The sequence below is a fragment of the Durio zibethinus genome, chromosome 24 (assembly GCF_047325235.1).
Source record: "Durio zibethinus cultivar Kanyao isolate XHJ-2024 chromosome 24, ASM4732523v1, whole genome shotgun sequence".
In the NCBI taxonomy this organism is placed as follows: Eukaryota; Viridiplantae; Streptophyta; class Magnoliopsida; order Malvales; family Malvaceae; genus Durio; species Durio zibethinus.
The window spans coordinates 17,048,941-17,070,530 of NC_143185.1; the positions used below are offsets into that span (position 1 = coordinate 17,048,941).

The following is a 21,590-nucleotide window of genomic DNA, read 5'->3' on the forward strand; positions in this document are numbered from 1 at the left end:
TGCCTAGTTGAAAAATTGAATTCCTGTTCGCCTTCTGTTTCATTAGAGATATATAGGGTGAGGTATCTTATGATGATAACATTCAGTCTAAAGTCTAAACCTTGTAAACTAGTCAAAAATGGAAAGGCATATATGCGGTTGAGGCTATTGGCTGGATTGAGCATTGACGTTACAAGATGCTTACTGCTAATAAATTTTAAGATAACGATCGCCTGCGTCTAAAGCTGAGTCTAAAGCCCGCTGGATTTGATCTATTCTGTCCGTCTCCAGTGTCATCACTTTCTGCCTTCACATGGAAAGAGTTCTTAATCTTCCTCCAATTCAAACTCCAACCTGATGCATTCTTTTGCTTGTTGCATATCCTTTCATACTCTTGTTGCAGATCAGAATAGTCATTTTGTAGTTCTGACATCTTTGTCTTTACATTCTCAAGTTCTGATTTGAGGTCCTTTATCTCTGTGTTTGTGGATGGTCGATGTTCCTCTTGTTCGGAATTATCTCCTCTTGTTAATGGTTCCTTACCTTGCATTGCCATCCTCATTTTTGCTTGCTCTGAAAATAAAATCTGCATGTATTGTGTTGTTCGTAAACTAATTAGCACTCAGAGGATGAGTTTTATGCCTGGTGAGTTTGTCTACTTATCAAAGTGTCAATAGCTTCTCTTAATGTTCCTTCTCTTCATTCTATTGGCATTTTATTTCATTATCATGTTATCAGAGGCCTGTATGCCAGATAAATTCCGATTTCTTGTCTCAATTCTCTGCAGTGAAATCTATAAACTGTATTAGGGACTACATGGTTTAGTTTAGGAAACATCTAAACATTACTTTTTGGTGTCCATACTTGTTCTTTTGACCCTGTGATTACCTTCTTTAGTGAATGACAAAAACATACACTCACACACACGCATAAATATTAGACTGTTGTGGTTATAAATGTTCTGTCTTGATTTCTCTCTTAGTTTTGTACTCTTTTTGGAGTTTACTTGAGCTTTTCCTGCTATGGATATGTACTTATATAAGGTGCTTTTTGGTGTTCTCTTAAAGTGATGCGCTTCTCAATGACAAATCATTGGTATAGATGCATGCCTAATATGGACAAGCTCCCTCTATAATTTATAAATAATTTTCTGTTGAATTCCAGAATGATGAGTTATCACAGTTGTGAGTACAGGTTTGTAAAATGAAGATCTGTTAACTAGCATTATGAGAATCATTAAATGCTTGCACTTGTCTTAGATGTGGATTTGCTATTTATATAAAGATTTAAGGAATCTATCACTGGCCTGTCAATCTAACTTTAGTATAGGTCCCTGATGTTGCAGTATTGCATGATACTTTTGATTTACTTTAGAGCCATGAATCTGGAGTTTTGTCCAATAACTCTTTAAGAATTGACTCATTGATCTTGATTTCTGATTCAGTACAGATTTTTCATAACTCATGGTGATATTAATGCAATGAAAATTTTTGAATATAAAGTTCTGATACAAGTTACCTGAACAACCGTTTGTAGGGGCAACCTATCATTTTGTGCAGCATGCATGCACGCATCAAATGATAGTTTTTCACAGTTCATTATTTTGCACAATCTTCTCCGGTCATGCTCAGATAGTGTAGGATGAGTCTGAAAAAGTTATCAAGAATTAAATATTAAGATCTACATCAACAAATGATCTGAAAAGCATAAGAGGCTTGAAAAGTAACCTTGAGATAGATATCCATGGCCCTATAGAGACCATCATCACATGATCGAGCATTTTCTGGCAAGGATTCAGCAAGAACCTGAAATTTTGTGATGGAAAGATTTGGATCCCTTGCTATTTCAGCTAAGTAATTGTCCAATAGCTTACTAACATTTGTTTTCCCCATTTGTTGCTGTTGTTGTTGTTGTTCATGCAGCAAGAAATAGTCCAAAATCCTTTGCACCACATCTATGTTGTGCATTGTTCGCTGCTCAGGCGAACTGTTGAGGGAGTTATATGAACAGGAAATCAGTCTAATTTCATGGTTACAAAGGGAACTTCTCTTTTGGAGATTTTCTTTTTGGATTAAAGTTCTAAATTAGACAATCTACAATTGAGGTAGAATACTCACTTTACCATTATTCCCTGATCTTCATTTTTATAATTAGGGATCAGTAGGTCGTTAACATTGGCATCTTCCAGCATCATTCCAATTCTCTTTTCAAGATCTGATATCAGAGCTGGTGACGCGGAATATACCAGGGCTGTTTTCAGCATCTGCAACAAGAACTTACATGAAACAGCTTCATATTGAGACGGAAGTATGCTTACTAGGTTTTCAATAATTGTTCTTTGCTCCTTGTTTTGCGCAGAACTCTCTTCTTCCTCCCTTCTCAAAATGATGAACTGCAACTCACTCTTTCCGTATCCATATCCCCTCAGTCCTTCCAGTTCCTCATCCATGTATGGCAGCCATTTATCTGCATAATTCATTATGCATTTACCTACGATCTCTGCTTTTGTTCCTTTTGCTCTAATTGCTGTCATAATCCTCATGAAATGATGAATGTGAAGGGTAGCCACATCATCAAACCACCAACTTTCTTCACTAACTATTTCTCCAGTTGATGCGTTCTCTCTTGAAATCTTATGAGCTATTGAGTCACAGCATCTTCTGACAATCTGGAGGCTTTCTGCCCATGGAACTAGGGTTTCACAAGATTTGAGGACAGTAATAGTGTCTTTCCAGGAAGCCAGGACTACAAACGTGAGAAAAGCTTCTGTCTTGGCTATGAGATTCCCATCTTCAAATTCTTCTGTCATCTCTAGATATTCGGATGCACATCTCAGTGAAGCTACGTTATTGGGGTTTAAATCTAGTGGGAGACCATAACAAAATTTTAGAATCATCTCAAATGTTTCTGATCCACCTGGAAAATTTTCAAGCTTGAGATCACGTCCAAAATTTGAGATTGAAGGTTGAAGTTCCAACCGCCCAATGTAGCCACATTTTGCTATCAAAGGATACTGTTTCAGGATAAAGAGATCAGAGAGCTAGTAGTTTGATAACAAGGTTGGCTCTTCATCCTTATATACATTAATTTCAAGTTGTTAAGATTATTGTGTTAATTGACATGAATAAATTGAAAGAGTAACTGGTTTCTTTTATCTTCCAACTTGGCCAGAGAATATTCAGATTTTTCTTCTCTAGGAAAAATGTTTAATTCTAGAAATCTGAAATAGTGATAAAACAGGTTTAAAAGCCAAATGCTTTATTTGTTAATTATCTGTCTATATATCATATCACGAGGGATTTTGATTGTTTTAGAGTTGCATTGGTGTTCTTATTTAATGTGTTTAATTCCTGAACCCTACTGTACTAAAGAAGCGTTCAAAATAATTAAAAATAAAAGGTAAACAAGAAAAGAAAGGGTCCCGATAGTTATGCAGGTCTTATTGGTATCTTCATTTTGTTTACTAGTTACCTTGTGAACATTGAAGATGACTCCTTGAACTTGGATCGCTAAATCTGTGGGGATTTGAGATGTGGCAAACCTGCATTAACTCCCCAAAAAAAAATAACGGAAACCTGAGCTGCAGGGATAAACTTTGAAACAAATGATAAGTAGCTTGTTCATTTCAACATATTTATTGATTTACAAAGCAATTATTCTGTTGTCAATCCTTGTTTGTTGGGTTGAAACTTGAGAGTTTGAATAGCAAGGAATACAATTTTTACCATGAGAGTTCTTTCCTTTCAAGGCCATCGGCTGCAGTGATGAGTTTGTTTGGAATTATGATGCTTTGATCATAAACTTGATGATCATTGCCATCAGCATCACTCCCACCAGGACTTCGTGGATGAGCCATTTGAAACGACTTCTTCATGGTGAAGCTCTTCCTGCAAATATGTTAGTAAGTTTCTCATACTGTTTATAGGGATGAAGAATATATGAAGGAAAAAAAAAAAAAAGGAGGGTGCAGCTTGAATAAATGTGAGAAGCAATCCTGTGGCTGGAAGGGACAGATGGTCTTAAGTTAGTTGGTAGACTGCAACCTTCAGTTTTTTTTTTGGGTTTAATAGATGGAGATTAATCAAGGTCGATGTTACAATTGAGGGGAAGGGAATGTTGGGTATGATTTGTCAATTTCTCAGCCACTTATGCTTGGATTATTTCTATGATGATTTTGTGGTTTAATGGAGGCAGACACACTGTATCAAACATTTATTATAATCCTATACAGTCCATGTCTTAGATCAGGAAACTTCTTGAATTTGAATGTGAATCAAATATCTGAAAATTTTTTGGCCGATTAGAAAGCAGCGTGAGAGAACTTGTATTTCATTTGCACATGCATGCATTTTTTTTTTTTTTCAAAATCTTTTCGTTTGAATACCGCATAAATTTATAACTTTGAGTAACATGTTGCCTGAGTTGTTCCACTTTGCCATGCAATGAAGTTATATACAATAAAATGGTAAACACTATTTGGGAGCTCAGCCTTTTTCTCCTGATGCACTTCAATCCTATACCCATTACGCTAATATATATATATATATATATATATATATATATATATATATATATTTATGCTCTTTTTGGGATCAGAATTAATCCATTGCCAACACTTGGAAAATTTCCTTCTTCAATTGTCCTTAGGCTTTAGGCCCTTAGACTTCTGTTAAAGAAAAAAATAGGGGTAAAATTGGAAAGTAAAAACCTGTTAAATGATTTTGACTAAGCCGTCCTCGTCGTACTTGGCGGTTTTTCCTGTTCCCAACCAATATAAAAGGGATTAAACTCAAAGCTTTCTTTCGTGTTCTTCTCTCTCTTCAAAATTTCCATTTCCATTTCCATTTCCGTCAGAAATAATAATAATAGTAACGATAAAATCAAAATTTTTTTCTTCGAGATTCAGATCTAAAACTCTCGCTTACAAGCAAAAATAGAGAGAAGAAATTGAAAAATGGCGACAGTGTCCCCTCTGGCGAAATACAAGCTGGTATTCTTAGGCGATCAATCCGTTGGCAAGACCAGCATCATCACCCGCTTCATGTACGATAAGTTCGACACCACTTACCAGGTAAGCTTTTTTCCTAATTTTTTAAACAATTTAATGTGGTTTTTCATTGATTCATGCATATTCAACGAATATTTGACCGTTTCTTAAGTTCCTTTGTTTCGTACATTGTTTGAATGTGATTTAGTTTTCGTATTCGATTTATTGATCTGGGGTACTAATTGCGGATTTAATATCGTTTTTGCTTGTGTTGTTGATCTTGAGTGAAATTATCTTAGTGTAAAAATGCTTGATTTGTAACGTACTGGGAATTATGATCAATTTTGCGTAATAGCTTAAACAGATCTTGATTTTTTTTTTTTTTTAATTTCTATGATTACTTTGGTTTTATTTTTTCTCTGTCACAATTATTTCAAATTCATTGAATTTGAATTTTCCTTCCTCTAGATCATAGAATATATTAGAATTGACAGTTTATATATATATTTTCCTTGAATATTTTTAAGCATTTTGGAGAAGAATTTGCTCATGATTTATTGATATAATTCAATTCCAGGCCACTATAGGAATTGATTTTTTGTCAAAAACAATGTATCTTGAAGATCGAACAGTTCGATTGCAGCTTTGGTAATATGATTCTTCCTTTCTCTCTTCTCTCTCTCTCTCACAATGTAGAATCTTGGATAACTCTGGTCAACACTTAGTTTATTCAACTCTCGAACCAATTCCATAAATGTTGAATGAACATAAGCACATTTCTTGTGAACTCGAGGCATTTGTTTTAATTGCTAATAATTTCAATTTTAGACTACAAATTAGTTCCAAAAGAGCTTAACTTTTTTTTAAGGCAGGTATAATTTGTTGTCAGCGATGGAGCTTTAAAGTGGTGGGTGATGATCATGACAGCAGAAAAAAAAAGACCATTTAGCATTTCCTCTTCATCCAGTTAGGAAATGTTACAACTTTTGGAAATAGAAACTTATTCATTTCTCTTGTGTACTTTATCCTCTTAAAGTCATTATGCTTGGTTGAAATTTGTTATAACAATCTAGTCTACTCAGTTTCTTATGGACCCTTTCAGCTTTCTGTTTGGCAAGAGTATAGTATAACATGTCCGTTAATCTAATTTCTTGGTTTTCATGGTGCATATACTTTTTAATTTTCCAATTGTCTTTTCTCCATTTGAGTTTTATCTTATAATTTCACAGGGATACTGCTGGGCAGGAGAGATTCAGGAGTCTTATTCCAAGTTATATTAGAGATTCTTCAGTTGCAGTAGTTGTCTATGATGTAGCTAGTGAGTATAAGCTAACCCAAGTACCTTTTTTTTTTTTTGTTTTTGACTTCATTAGATGAGACTAAAATGGAAAGCTTTAATTGACTGTATGATAATGCTAATAAACAACTCTCCCCCATGATAACAATTATCGTTAGATTGGCGTACATGTTAAACTTAATTATTCTCATTCCTGACTTGGATATCTCCTCGCAGATAGGCAATCATTTTTAAACACTTCTAAGTGGATTGAAGAGGTACGCACAGAACGAGGCAGTGATGTCATTATCGTCCTTGTTGGGAACAAAACTGATTTGGTTGATAAAAGGTTAGTGTTGGGTTAGAAAATTGAACTTTCTAGATTGATTTTCCATATTACTGGAATTTGATCAGCTTATTTGCTTGGGTTTATTTGAATTTAGAAAGTGTAAATCTCTTTTTGTTTTTCCTTTGGTACTTAAGAGGGTTTAACATCCAGCTTAAAAACGCACAAAAGCAATAAGTAATAAGTGCAAGTCCACTCACACAATACATTTTTAGCTTCCCAACTGACAAGAAAGCCAGCAAAGTTGACTTGCTTAATTTTTCATGAACAGGAACCATGTTTTTCTTTGTTCACATTGATAATATGCCATTAGGTCTAAAACTGAAATAATAGGGAATTTCTTTTAACAGTCTTAACTATATCGTGGGAGTAATTCTTAATGTTGTTTCCATCTGTATCATTTGGTGATTAAACAGGCAGGTTTCTATAGAGGAAGGTGATAACAAGGCTCGTGAATTTGGAGTCATGTTCATAGAAACCAGCGCAAAAGCAGGATTCAACATCAAGGTGAAAAAAACAACACTATTTTATAGTTATACACATACATGTGTGTATATATATATATATGTATATATATATACACACACAATATATATATAGTTAAAGAATCACTGTAGTTTGCAGACTAATTTCTCTCTTCTATAATTTATTCCCGAGGGAAAGTATTGTCAATGTTGATCTAATTCTTTTGCATGCTTGATCTTGACACATCATGTTTTTATTTAGAAGCATTGGTATTCGATACTTTCTCCTCATTTTGTTGTAAACATCCTTGTTAACTTCCAGTTTCATTATGAATATGAAATTGCAGCCTCTATTCCGCAAGATTGCTGCTGCCTTACCAGGGATGGAAACGCTTTCTTCAACAAAACAGGAAGACATGGTTGACGTGAACTTGAAGCCCACCGTCAATTCATCCCAGAAGACAGAGCAGCAAGGAGGGGGTTGTGCGTGTTAAGAGAAATGTATTTACTAATAACCCAAGAGAGAAAAGTAAGCTCAAGCAGTTGATTCAACCATCAAATACCCAAGTAAATTTAGCAAACACGGTAAAGGATTTTGGTCGTGCGGTAGATTGTTTTCATCTCTTAATGTTATTTTCCTCATAGTTTACGGAACTTTTCTTCAACTCTTCTTCCATGCATCGCATAGTAAGTAGAGTAAAACTATTTTATTTGTCTCAGAAATTTCCGTCTAGGATAGCCATTCATTGTGTGATTGGGATTGGGGTTTTTAACGTTCAAAATTATTCTTTTATGAGAATTTTCTACACATTCCATTCTATATAAAATGATACTGAAAATGAAAGCATTGTTCTGCGTAAAAGGTTACATTATGTCTGGTATTGTTTTTTTTTCTAGAAAAATAAGTGCTTACAAGGTGGGGTGGGGCAACAAACTACATTTTAAAATGATAAAAGACGAGAATTTTGACCATAATTTGGATAGAAAGAGTGATTAACAGCTCAAAGTTTCACAGCTTGAGAAGATCCAAGGTTTTGGACTTTTGGGTTAAATGTTTAACCAAATCCAAGTCCACCCCGACAACCAGTGCCCTTTGAGATTGACAGCCATCATCGAGTCATAAAGATAAAAGCCCATTTTTTTAAATAGGCCCACGCATGGATACGCTGTTTAGAGTTATCCTAGTTTATAGGTATTTTTTCCTATCATCAAACCAAAACAAGATTTATGGGTGTTGCTATTATAACTTGTAAGATTCCTGGTGTCGAGAGGGAAGGAGATGGAAACTACAGTTGTAACAGCCAATTTCTCTATCTTTATATATATATATATATATATATATATATATATATATATAAACTTTAAGCTATCCAAATTTGAGCTTGAACATTAAAACTAAAAATACTTGCACTACGAAAAATCTTACAATCTATCAATATGTCATTAGTCATTAGATCAATTTTCATGTTATTATTACCATTACAATTTTGAAGTCTGTTTCCATGTCAAGGTAACTATCTTAAACAAACCTCCCCAAAAACATGCCAAATGGACAATAACATAAGCCCTTATAGCTTTACTCAATTACCAACTAGACGCGCTAGGCAACCTATCGGTTCATAATCAAGTTTTCTGGGGGCCTTTTGGTTTATGAACAAGACACAACAAGAATTTAGTAAAATATTGGCTCTTACCCTTTTAACCCAAATTTCCCTCCTAGGTTTTTGTCTTAATGAACCTCTTAGCTATTCCTTACACTAGTCAATTGCGACATTCTCAGCACAAGTTAAAGCACACTTTTCCGATGTATCGTAAACTCAAATCACTAGTCACATTTACAGTGGAAGCTCGAAAAATGAAAACAAATATATTGACATTAAAAAGCTGAACTTAAAGCAACTGTTCTCAAGACACAATAGTTGTCAAGAAATTTCAAGAAAAACAAGTTCAAGCATAAATTAGAGGGAGATGAAAGTGGAGGTACTAGACATGATTAAACCCATCAATAGTTTGTCTAACTCTCAGCGTCAGATAAATCAATATCAATGTCCCCACACTTGACCTGAACCAAAGAAGAAACAATGAGTCCATGATTGAAAGAGACAGAAGAAAAAGAAAGAACCAAAAGTGCAAATCTGATTAATTGTTAGTACTAGGAAACTTGTGATTGCTTTCGTTTACCATGTGCAATAGTGCCAGCAAGCCAACAAGAAATGTGCCAAACCATTTCAATGTAGGAATATTAGACTCTATCAGGTTACGAACGGTGGCATGGCATTTGTGCTTTATATGATGGATAGGCAATGCATGGTGTTCATTCAAACATTTCACCAATTTTTTAGATGAATCATAAATTTAGTTACTAGATGCATGATGCTTGGCTATCTTATTCCTTGAGAGAACAAAAAAAAAAAAAAAGACTATAGCTCAAACTGATGGTTCTTAGTGGTTGCTCTCATGATTGGAGCTTGGACTAGACAACTGACTCCTCCACTGTAGAATAATAGATAGATAAGAAAAGAAAAACGAACATATGAAAAGATCAATTTACTAAGTGTTACAGAATCATAGAAATGCAGATTACACTTATTTCACTATGGCATCAGGTTAATATTATGTTCACCATCCAGAGTAGACTAATGGACAAACAATAAAGCTTCATCAGACTAACGACAGAAAATTCTCTAAAGGGATGTTAAACTTACACTGAACTATCACATACTTATTATTTACTATATTTTAGATTTCCATGTATTGCATTAATGCTTTCTATTTTTGATCTCCCTAACATCCCAAACCTACTTGTTCTATGCAAAATATTTCCTCCTTAGTTGTCAAATGGTTCCTAAACATTTTCATTTTTGGATATCTACTGGCTCCAAATAGTTGATATTTACATATTCTTTTCACTCCTCTATCACATTAGATTTCAAAAATGTCTTAATAATGACTTCGCCTACCATAAAATTTTAATGTTGTAAACTGCAATCACACTTTGACTTCTTAAACTAAATATATCTGCAACAAATCTACATACAAGATAGCACCATAGGGTTGATGTTTGGCACAATATTATCACTAATTGGGTTATTTTAAAGATGTTATAACAGTGATTCAAATCTTTTGTCTTACTAAACGAAAGTATCAATTAATGAAAATTTTGTAGTTTGAAAATAAACTGCTTGTTTGCAAGGAATCCAGAGCTTACAAGATTGAGAAAAGGAGGACTATTTTCCTTGAATCAAATGATGCAGCTCGTTTATATCTTCTCCATCTGTTTGTTGGTGCATCGTGAACTCTCTCAGTTGATGATTTGTCTGTTCCAATCAAACTCAGTTTTTAGTTGTAAACACATTCTGCATGGCATGAGTAAGGGGTACCCTATGGAATGAGGAATCAAAATGCAATATGCATAACCAAAAAGAACTAGACAGATCCTAAATGTGATACATAAAATACCGCACAGAAAAGGTAGCAGACAATTCCAAAAATAATTACAAAAATCACATAGTTAACCCAAAGTTTACTGATCAAGAGAAATAATTAAATAGAGTTCAATCTTTGAATTCTTCAAAGCCCTTTGAAGTAACAGTTCCACATAGCGTTGTCAAGTATCAACCGCAGGTCTGTTCACTGTCTATACTTGGTTCATTTGTTCTCAATTGTTAGTTCACTGGAATTGCATATGTCAAATGAAGTTCTTTTGTCAATTTTAATCTTCTTGAGGGTTAAAGTTTAGGCCTGCAAGCGGGGTTACACGAAGATTAACATTTTTTTTCTACTCCAATGGCATCCATGTGAACAGATTACCATGGGAACCTCTGGTTTCTGCTAATTATCATAAATCTCGTTCAATTTGTTCAAAGTGCATGTTTGATATCAAACCACCACATGAAATGATACGCCTGAAACATTAGAAACCTGAATTGCTTTATAACAGCTTGCTTACAAGCAGAATATTCTTTGGATGTTTTCTTGTTTCTTGTTTAAAAGAAACTGTCAGCCATATATTACACTAAAGAATGCAATCACAACTAAATCATGGAAATGGAAAATGAATCCATAAGTTATTTATGGGGGACATAAGGAAATTACTGTTCAAAAAAGTACATGTAAATAATAGAATATGCTGACAAGACCTCACGGAGTAAGTTTTAGTGCAATTAACCCACAAATAGTTCAAAGTTGACTGAAGTCTCACCGACATTTGAGCTTGCTTGCCTTTGTAACACCTTCTGCAAATGCTGTAATTCATTGAGATCTAATATTAGTGTCAAGAGTGAAGGAAAAAAAGATTAAGACTCAAGGGGAAAATCAGCAATGCTTTGATGATTAAATAATTAAATTTGGAATATCCCAGACTGTGTATGATCAGCAATTCACAGAATATGCCCTTTAAAAAGAAGAGAAATTTTCTAAAAGATTAATGCTATAAAGATAGGTAAATCGAACTTACTGTAACTACGCCTTCACTTTTTGAATTGCCAACAGTTTCATCACTGGATTTAAGTATGTCAGGAGTCTCTTTCTCAATGTTTGTATCCAGAATGCAAGATGAATAAGCATCTTCACTATCCACTTTCAAATCGATGTAGTTCTGGCAACTCAATTGCGCATCTAGATACATATGGTTTTTTGATGAAAAAGGAACATCTAAGAGGCTCAAAAAAGTTAACTGTGGTGTACATTTTGGACTCGTGTTTCCTTCCTCAGGCAACAAAGAAATGCTATAGACATCCTGGCCCTGCACAAAGGAATTGAAAAAAAAATAGGAGTGAGCAGAGAAACTGTCAAAGCACAACTCAATTAATTTCCAAATTCTCATTTTAAAGAAATTTATTTTTGAGAAAGAACAAAAAGTTTGAACTAACTTTTAAACACAGATTATTGGGATCAGAAATTTTGTTTGGAAAGTATAGAATCTAGAAAATAACAAAAATGGAAGCCATAAAGGAAATTATTAGACAAGAAAAGGAATTCAGACTTAAGCATTAAATCTCATGGGTCATGGGACATGACCAGATTTGAAGTATTCAAAACGTGTTCCATCATGAGATCATCTCAATGGACTGGCAGTGGTGTACACTCTATCTAAGTTCCATTTTATGGGAATTTTCTCTTCTCCTAAAATATAACTGAACTGATCTGATTGAAAGAACAGAGGAAAAAGAGGGATTTCAAGATCATGCTGATTCCTGAGAAGATCGAAGATAACTCAACACTGCAGAAGATTAGGAATGAACTTACATGTAAAGTGTTTAAGCTGCATTTTTCTCTTACTGGAAATGAAGTTTCCTCTATTAGAATAGGCAAGACATCTGAAATTCCAATAAAGGAAATTCATTAAACATGCTTAGCGAACTGAGGGCATTGAATACACTATATCTGACATGAATATCCTTACCAAGAGAACAATGCTGGTTTGTCTCGTCACAGCTTGGCTTAATCAACTCAAAGCATGAAACGTTGACTGGTAAATTGGTGCTTCCATCCACCATCCCTAATGAGAATGGTTTTTCCTGGAAGCAATTGTGTTAAAATAAAGCATTGCAAAACAAACTTTGATAAAGAAGATGACATAACAAAGAAGAAAAACATCTCTTCTTTTTCTTTTTTCATTTTTGGGCTCTTTCCAAACTAAAGCACAAGTGGGTGTCAAGTTAAATGTGAGACTGATATGATTTTGAAATTCCATTCTAAGTCATGGCTGATTTCTATATTATCTTCAGATTCATTAATGGATGACATTTTACCATAACAATTCAAAGGAAAAAGAACCAAATTTGCTAATTTGCAGAGATGAAGAATTTTTATAATTTTCATTTTCCTTTCTTTTTTCGATGTGAACGAGAAAAAATCAACAACATAATCATATATAAATAGGCACTAGGCAATACAAGAAAGTCTAGGTCATCATAACCACACTAAAAAATTTTCTTAAGAGAAACAAAGCCATTCCAATAGGCCAAGAAACTGAAGAAAATGAAAGAAATTGAAGTGACAGTATCTTCCTTTTCCTACATTTTCGCAGCTACAAAACAGGAAATTCATATTTTTCAAAATAACAAAAAAAAAAAAGCAATGGAAGATAGACTAGATCATAAAGGCCATGAATGAGCCGCTATAAGAAATTTCCACCAGCCCTGAAAAAGAAAAAAGGAATGAAATGCAAACCGGAGAAAATACAAGAAATTTTGAAGTATAAAATTCATAAATTTTTTACCACGTTTCTCAACCGGCAAATCTAGCAAAAACTCATTTTTCCAAAAAAAAAAAATCAAAGAAACTTGACACTTAATCCAAAATTAGAAATTCTATTTCCAAAAACAGCTCCAATTTAACAACAGAAACAGAAAAGAATCAAGAGCTACACATTCCAAAATAAAAAAATAAAAAAAAATCTCACCTCCCCGATCGATTTAGCGGTCATTGAAGGAAAGAAAAAAAAGAGCGACAGAGTGATAAAATCTGAGAATATTTCAAAAATAAATTTGATTTAATTTTTTTTAGTATTAGTTGCTGTGAATTTACAATTCTCTTTATTTATATATAGTATAAAAGACAGAAAAAAAAAAAAAAAAAAACGAACGTTAAAAGGCTATATCGGAGGTCGGCGCCATCTGCGACAAAAGGCCCGTGATTACGACTTCGACGACAACGACAAATCATCACCCCTGCCCTTTCTTTTTTATTTGACGTAAATGCCCTTCTCTTCTTTCTCTCATTTTTTTTTAATCACTCTTTCTTTTCTTTTTTATTTCTCTTTAGTGTTGTTACTTATTTCTAATTTATCCCTAAATGGAAATCTTTTAATTTTGAATTAACAAAAATTTTGCTAATGAATAGAAGAATTATGTTTTTTTTTTTGTCAGATTTATATTAAGTTGGTAAATTAAAAGAATTTGTTACATAAATAAAATATATAAAATTGATGAAATAGTTTGATATTTTACTTATTTAAATAAATATTTTTATTAAAAATTTTGCAATAGAAAATATCGTTTAATAAACATGAAATTTTGTGTAAATGCTATTTTTAACTAAATTTTATTGAATTTTATTAATTTATCAATTTTTAAAAAATTATGACTAGTTAACAAAATCCTTACTATAATTAGAAGTTTGTTTTTTTTTTTCTTTTAAATCTATTATAGTGTAAAATTATTTAAAAAAATTATAGTGTAAAATTAAAACCATAAAACCTAATATTGTTAAAAAAATCATGAGATGATTTTAAAATTAGTTCTAATATCGATTATCTCACATTCAAATAAATATTAATTTATAACTCTTTTAAAATTATTTTTAAAAAGTAAAAAAAAAAAATTAAAACCTTTATCCAAAATAAATAAAAAGTAGTAAATGGCAACCAAAATTATATCACCATTTTTATAGGCATAACTTATCATTCCAACAACCATGCAAATGGTCAGCATCTTTGGGTTCATGCTCCATAACGACTCAACATTGAGGCACGGAGAAATAATATGGATAAAATTTTTAAGAAATAAAATAAATTATTTTATAGCGTAAAAGATTGTGAGATTTAAGATTTTGGTGAAACGTGAAATAAGGTTGATAATAGTTTGATTTAAATCGAATTAAGTTTAATTTTTTAAATATTATATAATATTATAAAAATTTAAAATTTAATATGAATTTTAATTAAATTTTCATTTGATTTGAATTGAATTTTTATTCGATTTAAATTAAATTAAATTTTATTAGTTCAATTTAGTTTAATTTTAAAATTTTTTATATTATTTTAATATAAAATTTTAATATATTTAAGTAAATTTTGATAAAAAAATTATTATTTTTATTTTATAAAATTTTAAAATATATATAATCTAAAAAATATATATAATTCAATTAAATTTTTTTTATTTTTCACTTTCCGATCTTAAATTTAATCTGAATTTAATATATATTTAATATTTAAATTTGATTTAAAATCAAATAAAAAATAATTTAAATCAAATAAAATGTTATAATTTCAAATCAATTTTTAAATTTTTTATTTTTTTTCTCAAAGTGCAAGTTGAGAAACAGAAAATATTGAGTGGGGGGGAGATTTAATAAAAATGGGTACGAGATTTGTCAGGTTGTCTGAACCAAAGCTTTAAAATAAGCTGCACGTGAAGCTACAATCTGAAGAAGAAAAAGAGAAAAAAGGGGGTTTATTATTCGATGCCACTGACACAAGGAGACAAAAGTCAATCAAAAGAGATTCACGGGAATGCAATTCTTTGCACCATTTGGCTAAGCACCCCCGCTTCTATGGAATATATAATTGAGTTGGAAGTGAGAGAAACTCACTTCGATGTTACCCATTGCCGTCCATAGAAGCGGGGGTGCTTATATATATATATATATATAATATTTAAATTTAATTTGATTTAATTTTTTTATTTTCAAATTTATTTTTATTTAATATTATATAAAATTATATTTAATTTTATTCAATTTAAATTAATAAAATATTATTTTTTAATATAAATATAAAATTAATTAATTAATTCAAAATAATTTTTTATATATATTATTTTATTTTAATTTTTTTTTATTATTTGATTCGTTTCAATAATTTATTTTTAAAAATAAAAATAAATTTTAAAAAATTAAATCAAACAACATCAATTGAATCTGAATCAAATTATATTTTTCTTTTTTACTAAAACAAAAGTAATTGTTAATATATATATTACAATTCTAATAAATAAAAAAGAAAGTAATAATTACCCCCAACAACAAATTAATTAGCTCAATACGTAAGTTTATTCATCTTGATGTAGCTGATTTTATTTCTTCATCAGTCGCACACCATCTTGTCACCTTAAAGAGGTATTATGAACAGTCAATTTGCTCAGATTTTATATATATAAAGAGAATGCTATGTATAAAAAATAAAAAATAAAAAGAAAAAGAAATCAACTCTTTGAGTGAATTGAATTATGAATTTTTTATTAGGAATTTTCTAAACTACAACCAGTGCAAAAAAGAGAAGCTTTGGCACTTGCTCAACAAATCAATGTAAATAACAGAGAGAAAAAAATTATTTTTTATTTTTTAAAATTTTAATTTACTTTCAACCTTCTATCTTCATTTTATTTAATTTATTCATGAATTTTTTTTATTTTTTAAGGTATAAATTAATAATTTTAAAAATAATTATTCTAAATTATAAATATTTGCAAAGATAATATGTATTGTAAAATTTTCTTTCTCTTAATCTATCTCTTTCTCTTTTATATGTTTACATTTTTTTTTCATTTCATCAAAAAGATCCAAATAATTTCACTTTACTTTTAATAACATAAATTTATAGCACTAAGATGTATAATTCACAACATTTTTTCAGTAAAAAAGAAAAACATATTTGTTAAAAAAAATTAAGAATAAAAAAAAATACATGAAACCCATAAAAAAATTTTAAAATTATTTTTCAAATACAAAAACCTTAAAGCATATTTTGATTATAGTCAAGACAAAAAAAAAAAAAAAAGAGTAAATTGTCGATTTTTCATGCCTCTTCCATTCTATTTGACAAAGCTACCATCTCTCTTTGCATCAGAAATGAGAACCTTGGCTGCAGGAATTGCAGCACACAAAAATATCTCTACGATCTTCATTGAAGAACAATATCTTTTGGTGGGTCTATGTTAAATATATATGCATTTGGGGTTACATGTTTTGTATTTTGAAGGAGAAACATAGGTGTATTTTCATTTTCGTTTTCCCTTTGGTTGGTGGGGTTCCACGAAATTCAATTCCTACCTAACTTTGATAGCATCTTGCTTGAGGTTTAGACTTATCTTTACATTTATCAAGTCCTGCTGGAATTTTTTACTTTTGTGAATCTTTGGAGCTTGAAAAGAAAGAGCTAGCTTTCAATTATTATAAGTAAAGAATGGTATCATTAAAATTTAGAATTTAATTCAGTTAATTGATGTTATTATTTTAAAATAATAATATTTAATAGATATAAAATTTAAGTTTCAATACTTGTATTTATTTTTATTTTTTGAAATTTTTTCTGCAAAAAAAGAACGATACCAGTACATGTAAGGCCATGCTAAGGGACATTCCATTGGCACTAATCTTTAACGAAAAAGATTATATATGAGTTTCACTTTTCATTCCTTTACTTTGGCAGAAATTATTGTTATATAAAGAAGTTAAATTAGGATTCAAATATAAGGTCAAGTTTAAGGTAAATACTTCAGATTTTGAGCTAAAAAATGTAGAAGTCTAAGAGGATATCTCAACAATATTGAAATTTGAGACTTCAATCTGAAAATTTTAAGTTCGAATTTTGAGAGAAAAAAAAAAAAAGGAAGATAATATATATATATATATATATTTTGTATACTTCAAATACAATCAAAATTTACATATACCAAAAATATAAAACGAGAGTGAAAAACTTTCGATTTCTAAGAGACTTGAAACCTGTTAATTGGCTGAGGTACATGTTCTAAATCAAGCTTACAATGTTGCTGCCTGCTAGATTTGGGACAACCTCAAATTTGGCTTGACTATGGGAATATTTTGGTCTATCAAATTGTGATAAGCAAAGTCAATTCTTACCTACAATTTTTTAACTTGAAGCTTCATGATTTGAACTCTTGTCCCCGGACTAAAATTTTTGTATTCTATCAATAACTCACGCGCCTGGTTGCAATTCTTTACTAACATTACCAGCACCTAAAACTCAACCTTAATTCCACCCTTACCATCTGTCAAATCTTGCTAGAACTGGTACTCTTAAGGACAAGAAGGGAAATGCCATGAAAAAGTTGTGTAGTCCATCAGGGCTTGAAAAGGAAAAGCAACCCCCCCCCCCCCCCCCCCCCCACCCATAAGCCATTGACCTTATATTTCTGGTGGTAAATTTATAGGTTAATTAAGGGCAGGACTTGTTCCATGCTTAGAAAATGGTTTGAGAATAGCTTATTTGCACGCCCAGGACCAAATTACAGCTTGAACTTTAGTCATATATACATTATTTATCGCTTTTGTAAAGATTTTTTTTTTGAAAGCTAAAGAAAATATATATTAATAGAGAAAATAGGATAAAGCCATGCTTTTAGCCAGGGAATCAGCAAAGGTGTTTGCTTCCCTGAATACATGAACGAAAGATACTATCCTGATGCTGGCATAAAGATTGCTGAACCTATTTAAAACGGAATTATACTTCCAGGGGCGTTCAGAGATAGAATTCAATCACAAGGTAACAATCAAGGAATCATTTTCGACTATGATTTCAGGAATGTGATCAATGTTGGCACTAACAATGATTGAAAGAGCTTCCACAACAGCAAGTAATTCAGCAAAATTAGAGTCTTGTATACCTATGTGTTTGGAGAAGAGCAATAGTATCTGGCCTTTGTGATTTTCGACACCCCTCCAATACCTGTAGGCCCCCGTTTTCCAATTGCAGAGCCATCTACATTAATCTTGCACGCACCCAAAGGAGGAGGTGTCCATATAATATGCTTCTTGACTGCTTTCATCTTGCGCGGGATGGATATATTGTGTAAGTTTGTACCAACATCAATAGAATTGCAGACTGCTTGGGGAAATTTTGCCTTTAACCACCAATGAAGCCTAATGCATATCAAATTAAACGGCTCGTCAGTTGAGAGAACTTTTTGATTGAAGACTTTTTCATTTCTTGCGAGCCATAACGACCAGATGACTGCAAATAACAAGGTAACCCAAATTTGCTTATCGATTTTTTTCACAGAAAGATGACTCCAAGATTGAAATAGAAGACTTAAAGATCCCGGAATAACACAAGAAGTACAACTTTGCCCACAAAACTTGTTCCAAATTGTCCAAGACAAGTGACAGAAAACAAATAGGTGATCCACCGTTTCGGCGTCTTCGCAGAAGGGGCATTTGTTCGGCACATTGCGTTGGCAGGCCTTGCTTTGCAACACCTCCAGGATCGGAATGCAGCCTTTCAATGCCTACCACACAAAAATTTCGACTTTTGGAGGAGCCACGCTTTTGTAAAGATTAAGGGTAGTTTTACCATGTACTTAAGCTTTGAATTCAGTATCGTTAAAAATTATAATGGAAGAAATTGTTCTCTCCTTGATAAAATGCCTGCATATGGTTACCGTTAAACGGGAAAGAGAGATTGAGGAGGGCATCAACAAGCGATTGTCAAGAAAACTTGATCGGCAATGGCAGAAAAACATTGTTGTGAGACCTCCCCCACCTTTGAAGAAATTGCGAAAGCAAGAGGTAGCTGAAGATGTTGAGAAATCTGCAGCTTGAGCCACTCCAAATAGTACTCCACATTTTCATGGCTAGAGAAGGGCTCTTTAAATTGTAGCAGTTTCTAATTTAGACCATTTTGTGCATGAAATTTTGTGTTGAAGTTAGTATTCTTTCTCTTTTTGGTTTACCTGAGATTGTGTATTACCCTATGTCTTCTAATAATCCTTAATTCATTTTTCCTCACTATCGATTCTTATGGTGGCAGGCAAATGAACACCAACTCATATCTCAATAATGTAAATTTTTTTTTCGGGTATCTAAAATATCTGTAAGTTTATTTTATTGCTTCTCAGCAAAAAAAAGAATATGTTGGTATTATATTTATTGCTACTTCTATATATTATTATTTGCAAATTTATTGATTAATGTTACTATTACTGTATTTTGCTCAGATAAAACATGAATTTTAGACGCTTACTTATTATGGAAGTCCTTGTCTCTCTATGAGGTTGGTAATTCCTTTGCACTGTAAGGTGCATTACGAGAACTTGCTTTGCCTATTTTGCTGCTTCACCAGCAATAGCAATTAAACCGTTGACAAGTTTTTTGATCTATAACAGAATATATGCTATCTTCTTAGAAATTGATTTACTAGTGGAATATTCAAATTAGCAACAAATTTAGGTTATTCTTGCAAAGTTGGTATGTTTTATATGTGTTTTTATAACATGCAATTATCAACTTTTAGTCTCACTTTCTTTCACTGTCCTTAGCTGTGAATATGATGTCCTTGCCGATGAGAGTTGAACCAACAAATACATGGTAGTTGATGGCTGATATAAAGATCCCAAATGTTCCAAATAGTTATCAAGTATGCTTTGTCATAAATATTTATTACATTATATTTTATATTGCATAGTGATCACTGCATCAAGATTAATTCTTAATTACTTTATTTACCCCAAATCCCATATCATTTGGCATAACCATAGATCTAAAAAACTAAAGTCAATGGTAGCCATGAAAACAGTAATCAAGAAGCTTTACATTTTCCATTAAAAATATGGATCGATCAATTACCCGAAGTTCTAGTGTCATTTTAGAAGAAATCATATAGTCTTTGTTTGTCTTTGTCGTGAGGTAATACAAAAACCTTATATAATAGAGTGATAACTGTGAGTGCACTTGTGTCAAGGCCAATAAGATGCAAATGCATGAACGTCGTCTTATGGAAAGTGAACCTTTTCTACACGTAATTATCATTGACATGGTGAAGATATGATGAAATTAGCATATATTTTCAGACCCCACTTCAATATTTTTTTTCTCTGCTTTCTATTGGGTTTGTTGGGTTATGAATAGTTGAAAATGGAGAAGTTGGTGCGCCATGAACTCTGCAAATATGATTCACGTGCACCGGACGTAATAGAAGTATATCTTATTAACTGTTTCTGGTGACCACTCCATTGCAATTCTTTTAATTAGTTGTTTAATAGAGCACTGAATTAACAATGCTGAGAAGCAATAATCTATGTCAATTTTCTATGAGGCTTTTACCGCAGGGATTGTAGTGCACTGCAATATTTAATTTACATTATGTTTTATTTACTTTGACCAACAGTTCATGATCAGGATCATTGATTATTATCAGTTCATCTTAGGAAGTGTTTCAGAGAACATTCATGCTGATAGAAGATGCTGAACGAACATCCATTGGGTCGATGAAGCTATTTGAATCTTGGGTGCGCTTTTTATGTCAACTTTCACATGTTCATACTCAACGTCATTTCATTTGGTTGTACGTTAAAATTAAAATAAACTTAGGTGACAAGATTGCTTAAAACAAATCAATCCATTTTAAAGAACTTCCATGTTCTCCATCACTAGTGAGTGTTTAATTGATCTACATATCTAATGTTAGCGTAAAACAAGTATTTTATGGGGTTGTTTCGTTTTTGAATGGAGATGGAAAGACCGAAAACCATTTATATAAAAGTGTTAAAGGAAGTGTATGAAGTCCGAGTTTAGATGCATAGGATGGAAACTTAACTGGGGAATAAGCAAATCAGTTGTTTAGCTGACACTAAAACTATGAGTTTTTCTAATGATAAAATAGTAAGTTGTTTAGGTGACATCACTTACTCTCCAAATTCTTTATTTAAACCCGCTTCTTTTTTGATGTAAAGGGTTGGTATACTGAACTTTAGGAACCCTAGTTGAAGAAGTAATCTCTCTGTTTCCTTCTAAAAAAATCTTCTGCTAGTTTTCTTGGTGAAGGTGTTAATCTGTTTTCCCCTTTCTCTAAAC

The 21,590-nt window shown here is 32.0% G+C and overlaps 4 protein-coding genes across 6 annotated transcripts; 1 reads left to right on the forward strand and 3 right to left on the reverse strand.

Annotated features, from left to right (window-relative positions):
- Positions 1-196: 196 nt before the first annotated feature.
- LOC111316968 (BTB/POZ domain-containing protein DOT3-like) lies at positions 197-3,866 on the reverse strand. Its single transcript, XM_022919238.2, has 6 exons — positions 3,705-3,866; positions 3,451-3,520; positions 2,097-2,992; positions 1,707-1,965; positions 1,498-1,626; positions 197-565 (listed from the first exon to the last, which is right to left on the reverse strand). The coding sequence occupies exons 1-6, from the start codon at positions 3,851-3,853 to the stop codon at positions 197-199; spliced, it is 1,872 nt and encodes a 623-aa protein (XP_022774973.2). The 5' UTR covers positions 3,854-3,866.
- Positions 1,622-7,862, forward strand: LOC111316966 (ras-related protein RABH1e). Of its 3 annotated transcripts, XM_022919236.2 has the most exons (8): positions 1,622-3,038; positions 3,728-3,880; positions 4,886-5,050; positions 5,544-5,614; positions 6,196-6,284; positions 6,480-6,591; positions 7,005-7,095; positions 7,400-7,862. In XM_022919236.2, exons 3-8 carry the CDS (start codon positions 4,934-4,936, stop codon positions 7,544-7,546), a joined length of 627 nt encoding a protein of 208 aa, XP_022774971.1. In that variant the 5' UTR covers positions 1,622-3,038; positions 3,728-3,880; positions 4,886-4,933; the 3' UTR covers positions 7,547-7,862. The 3 variants fall into 3 exon arrangements, with proteins under 3 accessions (XP_022774971.1, XP_089609773.1, XP_089609772.1); XM_089753647.1 differs by lacking the exon at positions 3,728-3,880; XM_089753646.1 differs by lacking the exons at positions 1,622-3,038; positions 3,728-3,880 and having other exon boundaries at positions 4,763-5,050.
- Positions 7,863-8,908: 1,046 nt separating this feature from the next.
- On the reverse strand, positions 8,909-13,609 carry LOC111316971 (uncharacterized). Its single transcript, XM_022919241.2, has 7 exons — positions 13,459-13,609; positions 12,457-12,571; positions 12,300-12,370; positions 11,509-11,796; positions 11,254-11,296; positions 10,261-10,369; positions 8,909-9,114 (listed from the first exon to the last, which is right to left on the reverse strand). The coding sequence occupies exons 1-7, from the start codon at positions 13,480-13,482 to the stop codon at positions 9,036-9,038; spliced, it is 729 nt and encodes a 242-aa protein (XP_022774976.2). The 5' UTR covers positions 13,483-13,609; the 3' UTR covers positions 8,909-9,035.
- Positions 13,610-18,164: 4,555 nt separating this feature from the next.
- On the reverse strand, positions 18,165-19,172 carry LOC111316412 (uncharacterized). The gene is made up of 2 exons (XM_089753465.1): positions 19,167-19,172; positions 18,165-19,027 (listed from the first exon to the last, which is right to left on the reverse strand). The coding sequence occupies exons 1-2, from the start codon at positions 19,170-19,172 to the stop codon at positions 18,407-18,409; spliced, it is 627 nt and encodes a 208-aa protein (XP_089609591.1). The 3' UTR covers positions 18,165-18,406.
- Positions 19,173-21,590: the final 2,418 nt, after the last annotated feature.

Bases quoted from the DNA above. Each gene is read 5' to 3' on its own strand.
- LOC111316968 (XM_022919238.2), bottom strand. From the start codon at position 3,853: ATGAAGAAGTCGTTTCAAATGGCTCATCCACGAAGTCCTGGTGGGAGT. The intron at 2,993-3,450 runs GTAACTAGTAAA...ATCCTGAAACAG, and splicing joins TCATCTTCAATGTTCACAAG to TATCCTTTGATAGCAAAATG. The intron at 1,627-1,706 runs GTTACTTTTCAA...TAACTTTTTCAG, and splicing joins CCATGGATATCTATCTCAAG to ACTCATCCTACACTATCTGA.
- LOC111316966 (XM_022919236.2), top strand. From the start codon at position 4,934: ATGGCGACAGTGTCCCCTCTGGCGAAATACAAGCTGGTATTCTTAGGC. The intron at 5,051-5,543 runs GTAAGCTTTTTT...ATTCAATTCCAG, and splicing joins AGTTCGACACCACTTACCAG to GCCACTATAGGAATTGATTT. The intron at 6,285-6,479 runs GTGAGTATAAGC...ATCTCCTCGCAG, and splicing joins AGTTGTCTATGATGTAGCTA to ATAGGCAATCATTTTTAAAC.
- LOC111316971 (XM_022919241.2), bottom strand. From the start codon at position 13,482: ATGACCGCTAAATCGATCGGGGAG. The intron at 12,371-12,456 runs GTAAGGATATTC...TTGGAATTTCAG, and splicing joins AAACCAGCATTGTTCTCTTG to ATGTCTTGCCTATTCTAATA. The intron at 9,115-10,260 runs GTAAGCTCTGGA...TCTTTGGTTCAG, and splicing joins GTCCTCCTTTTCTCAATCTT to GTCAAGTGTGGGGACATTGA.